Below are 1,316 nucleotides of genomic sequence, written 5' to 3'. Positions count from 1 at the left end.
AACCCCAGGCCCGCCCCGAGGATGCCCACGCCAGCCCTCAGCCGCAGCCTCCCATCCCAACTCACAGCGCTGGCATCGTCCATCTCCTTCTGCCGCTTCTCAAAGATCTCGTCGTCATCCTTGTCCTTCTCAAACTCCTTCTGGCAACGGTTAAGCAGCAGCTTGCGGAAGTTCACAGTCACCGTGGGCTTGTCTGTTGTGGGCACTTTGAGCTGCAGGGAGAGGTACAACCCAGGCAAGGAGCATGAATCGTGTCTCCCCAAAAGCTGGCAAGCTAAGGCCAGGGCACTGCTCAAACCAGGGAAAAGCCACCCTACAGCCTCGCCATCTCCTGCTAAGACTCTGGACTTAGTCCTCCATCCACACGCTCTGGTTTCCCCACCTCACACGGAAGCGCCTGCACCCTGTTGAGCTCAGCTGAAGCCCCCCGAAACAAACCCCTGCCAGCTTGGCAGGAGACCACCCAGCTTCTGCTCACCCCCATAAGGCAACGGCACATGTTAGCATAGGCAACAGAGAAGTTTGGCTCCGAGATGGCCTTCTCGAAGACGAGGTCGATGACACCCTTGAGCCGCTCCTCCGTGTCGATGGACAACTCCATCACCTGCTTCATCAGCTGCTGGAACATCTGGGGCGTCAGCTTGTTGAGGATACTGCGGACACGGCGGAGCAGCTCCTGCGAGGACAACAGGGTCAGGGAGAGCTGGGCATGCCCCCACCCTGCCCTCCCACTGACCGCCTGCTCCAGCTCCCACCTGCGTCTTGATGTTCTCAGGATCCTCCTCCTCGGAGGCACGCTTGCTGCTGGGTTTCCAGGCCTTCTCGGCCTTGTTCAGCTTGACATCCTCATTGAGGGACACAGTGGCAATGATCTTGCGGGGTTCCTTCCTCTGGCTTTGCTGGGAGCGGCGAGGCCCACCCTGCCCTCCCACTGACCGCCTGCTCCAGCTCCCACCTGCGTCTTGATGTTCTCAGGATCCTCCTCCTCGGAGGCACGCTTGCTGCTGGGTTTCCAGGCCTTCTCGGCCTTGTTCAGCTTGACATCCTCATTGAGGGACACAGTGGCAATGATCTTGCGGGGTTCCTTCCTCTGGCTTTGCTGGGAGCGGCGAGGACCCAACCCTGAGGGCTGACACAAAGAGAAGAAACTCAGCTCTCTGCGCTCGGACCAGCTGGGCCAGCTCCCAGGGTGCCCCCATCCGCCTACTCAGATCCTCAGTTCCATCATGGACATCAGTGGCCCAGACACAATGGCTCGAAGGCTTGATCATCATGGAGAGGCGGAGGGGGACGGTGTGGATGAAGTGAGAAGATAC

General features: G+C 59.6%; 1 protein-coding gene across 1 annotated transcript in view; it reads right to left on the bottom strand.

Annotated features, from left to right (window-relative positions):
• The window catches only part of EIF4G1 (eukaryotic translation initiation factor 4 gamma, 1), a gene marked incomplete at its 5' end in the record, with an annotated part of 6,864 nt that extends 5,735 nt beyond the window's left edge, over positions 1 to 1,129 (bottom strand). Inside the window, 3 exons of the mRNA XM_010132910.1 lie at positions 66 to 212; positions 479 to 676; positions 956 to 1,129. Of these exons, the coding sequence (XP_010131212.1) occupies positions 66 to 212; positions 479 to 676; positions 956 to 1,129 (519 nt within the window). The remainder of the gene's footprint in view (positions 1 to 65; positions 213 to 478; positions 677 to 955) is intronic.
• Positions 1,130 to 1,316: the final 187 nt, after the last annotated feature.

The sequence above is a fragment of the Buceros rhinoceros genome, unplaced genomic scaffold (assembly GCF_000710305.1).
Source record: "Buceros rhinoceros silvestris isolate BGI_N320 unplaced genomic scaffold, ASM71030v1 scaffold16033, whole genome shotgun sequence".
NCBI lineage: Eukaryota > Metazoa > Chordata > Aves > Bucerotiformes > Bucerotidae > Buceros > Buceros rhinoceros.
This window is presented reverse-complemented; position numbering and strand designations above follow the sequence as displayed.